We start from the raw sequence: 3484 nt of genomic DNA on the forward strand, positions 1-3484 counted from the left end.
TTCTTAGTCTTTTATAGTAGTGGTCCTATGCAGTATTTCTCTTTTTGTGACTGACTAATTTCACTCAACATAATGCCCTCAAGGTTTATCCATGTTAACTGGTGGTTTGCAGCTTCCTTGTTATTCTTCAAGGTAGCATAATATTCCATTGTGTGTATGTACCACAGTTTATTTTCAATATGATTTTCAATGCTATAAAAATTTACCAATTATATGCTTATATCATTACCTATCTGTGATTTCCTTCACAAAAGCTTTATTTTTGTTTTTAGTACTTTGACACACAGGTTTCAACATTCATGAACTTGTCCCATGGGGCACATCTGCATGAGTTTCCTTAGGATGGTCACTCAATAATAGAATTTAAAATCCATGTATTACAGGAGTACTCAACTTTACAAGGGGATACTATTTTTTAAACACAAGCCTGTTGTATAAGTTCATACTGATCCTCATTCTCCAATACTTTTTCTTGTCAGACTTCTTAATTTTTATCAATCTGATAAAAATTTCAAAATATGAAATGTCCTAAATGGATTTTAATTTCCATTTTCCTAATCAGTAATAGAGTATTGGTGTGGCACTGTGGGCTAATGCATCAGACTGTAAAGTTGTTTGAACTGCAAGGTCGGTAGTTCAAGCTCACCAGCTGCTCCTTGGAAACCCTATAGAGGGTCACTTTCGGTTGGAAGCGACTTGATGGCACTTAACAAGAACAACAATCAATAATAAAATGAAACACTTTTAATACATTTATCTGCCTAACTACTTCTTCTGTGAAATGACTAACTTTGCATTCTTATTGTTTTGTGCTTTATATATATTCTGGAAACTGATCAATCCTAGATTATATACATATTGGTGCTTTTAAGTTTATTTGTGGTACATTTTAATGAACAAGGTACTTAATTTTAATGTGGTCAAATCCATCAATTTTTACTTTAAATAGATTTCCTTGTTTAAGAAATTATTTAGTGCTCCAGGACTAGAAATATATTCCTTAGTTTATATTTGAGATGACAAGGATTTGGTTTCATATTTAAATCCTCAATTTATATAATGCATTTTAAAATTGTGGTATAAGCTAGAGATTCATTTGCATTTTGCTCCATATCAACAACCTTTGCTCCAGTATCATCTGTTGAATAGTTTTCCCGTTTCTGGCTTATCCCAGTGCTAAATTGACTATATATCAAATATCACATATTGCTGGTGGAAGGGATGGAAACCAATGTGAAATATATGCTACCTTTTCAAGTAAATAATTTCACTTTGAGTAATGTATCCTACACACTTCTACATACATTAAATGCCATGTGAATAAAGTCATTTCTTACAGCTCTGTTTATGCTAACAAACAAATGAAATCAATCTAAATTTTCAAAAATGGTAATCTGGGTCAATAAATTTTTGCTTAGTAATGTAATGAAATATCATGCAGATGTTTTAAAAAACTGGAAAAAATAACCAAGGAATTGTTCAACTTATTTCTTTATTTTTCATGCAGATTATTTACATCTACAGAAACCCTAAGGATGTTTTGATCTCATATTTTCATTTTACAAAACTTGGGGCTACGTTAGAAGATGTCAATATCATAGAACAATTCATGAGAAGATTTCTAGACGGAAAAGGTAACTGAATTTATTTACCAAACAACGTGTTTTCAAGGTAATGTTCAGAAACATAGTTTGACATGAAGAAAGGAGATAATTAAAGGTAGAATACACAAACTCAGTATTACACATGATTTTATTCTAACGCCCTATGACCTCCCAATTCTTTACAGGACCACTTTGAGGGTGTCAGGATTGTAAAGGCATATATTTTAGGAAATATTTTGATCAGATCACAAGTATTTAGCGGTTTTATCTACCCAAGGGCACCTTAGAAGAAAGGTCTGCCAATCTGCTCCTGGAAAAATAGCCATTTAAAACGCTATGGAACACAGTTCTGCTCCTCTGACATATATGGAGTTCCTATAAGTCAGAATCAATCCCATGGTAACAGAGAGTGTAGCTTGTGTGCCCTGTCATGGAGCGATGAAAGAGAAAAATTGATGCAAGGTTTTGAGATGTGGAATCAGCACTCCCGTTCATTATAAGATTATGCTTAGATCTGTCCCACTGCAGAGATCTTAGCCTAGAGAAATGAAGGATAAATAAAACCAAGTGTTTTGAGGTAGAAGAAATATGATGCATATTGTCTTAAAACAATCTTCAAAATTAAATATTTGCCCTTCTTATTTCTCCATTGTTTTTCTACCTACTTAGAATAACTTTTTGGAAAGGAAATCCTTTTTAAAATTAGGTAGTTATTCCCAAGTTACTGTCCATTTTCAAAGAAGGAAATACAGATGCCCAGTATGAGATGGTTTACTACTTTCTCTAAGGACTGAAAATCAGAAAAGAAAAATATAGTTTATTATTTTTTAAAAGTATTGCATTTTTTTACCTTATCATTGTTAATTTCTCCCACAGTGTTAGGAAGTCTTTGGTTTGATCATATCAGAGGTTGGTATGACCACAGACATAATTTCAATATTTTGTTCATGGCGTTTGAAGAGATGAAGAAGGTAAGATGAGATGGTTATTTTATTAACATTACTTGTTCCTTAAAATTATGTGCTCTCTTGTTTTCAGTGACTCACATTCTCAACGTTCTCTTTCGAGCTCAAGCTAATTTTAGGGATTTTAATTTTCTGCTCATCCCTTAGTTAGCAGTCTTTCGCAGCATTTGCTTCCAGGTCTCTTCTCAGTATGCTCAGCCTTTTATATTGATATAGTCTCATGTAATCACTTGCACCAATGAATGCAAACCAAGTGTCCAGTGAAGCCAGACATAGTAAAGAGGGTTCAGTTGTTGGGAAGTGCCGTGGAGTTGATTCTGATGCATAGCAATCCAGTATAGGGTTTCCAGGAACATCTGGTGAGCTTGAACCACCAACCTTGCAGTTCAAACAGCTTTGCAGTCTGACGCATTAACCCACAAGCCACAACAAACCTCCAAATAAAGAGGGTATACACTGTGGAATATTGGAATGAGATGCCACTCCTAAGTTGTTAAGTGCCATGGAGTCAGTTCTAACTCATAGTGACCCTCTATAGGGTTTCCAAGGAGCAACTGGTGAGTTTGAACTGCTGACCTGTTTGAACTGCTGACCTTTCAGTTCACACCAGGACTCCATTCCTAAGATATGGCTAATTCTTGCTGCAAGTGAATGCATGCCCTATGATGTGCTTCCTTCCTTTCTATTTTATAAGAGCTACTTGAAATCTAGGACTTCTCATTAAGTGCTTTGAACAAGCACTGGACTGTGAACCACAAGGTTGGGTATTCACACTCACCAACTGCTCCTCAAAAACCCTATACAGGATCACTATGAATCAGAACCAACTCAACAGCACCTAATGACAACAATTTGAAATATAACTTTCACATGAAATCACATCATGTTTGAATGTTGACAGCCAACTTGAAGATG

The 3484-nt window shown here is 34.7% G+C and overlaps 1 protein-coding gene across 1 annotated transcript in view; it reads left to right on the forward strand.

Annotated features, from left to right (window-relative positions):
- LOC102839834 (amine sulfotransferase-like) overlaps positions 1–3484 on the forward strand; it is a 36715-nt gene that overhangs the window by 28109 nt on the left and 5122 nt on the right. The window contains exons 3-4 of the mRNA XM_006877955.1: positions 1508–1634; positions 2481–2575. Of these exons, the coding sequence (XP_006878017.1) occupies positions 1508–1634; positions 2481–2575 (222 nt within the window). The remainder of the gene's footprint in view (positions 1–1507; positions 1635–2480; positions 2576–3484) is intronic.

This window comes from Chrysochloris asiatica, unplaced genomic scaffold, assembly GCF_000296735.1.
Source record: "Chrysochloris asiatica unplaced genomic scaffold, ChrAsi1.0 scaffold00703, whole genome shotgun sequence".
Lineage (NCBI taxonomy): Eukaryota > Metazoa > Chordata > Mammalia > Afrosoricida > Chrysochloridae > Chrysochloris > Chrysochloris asiatica.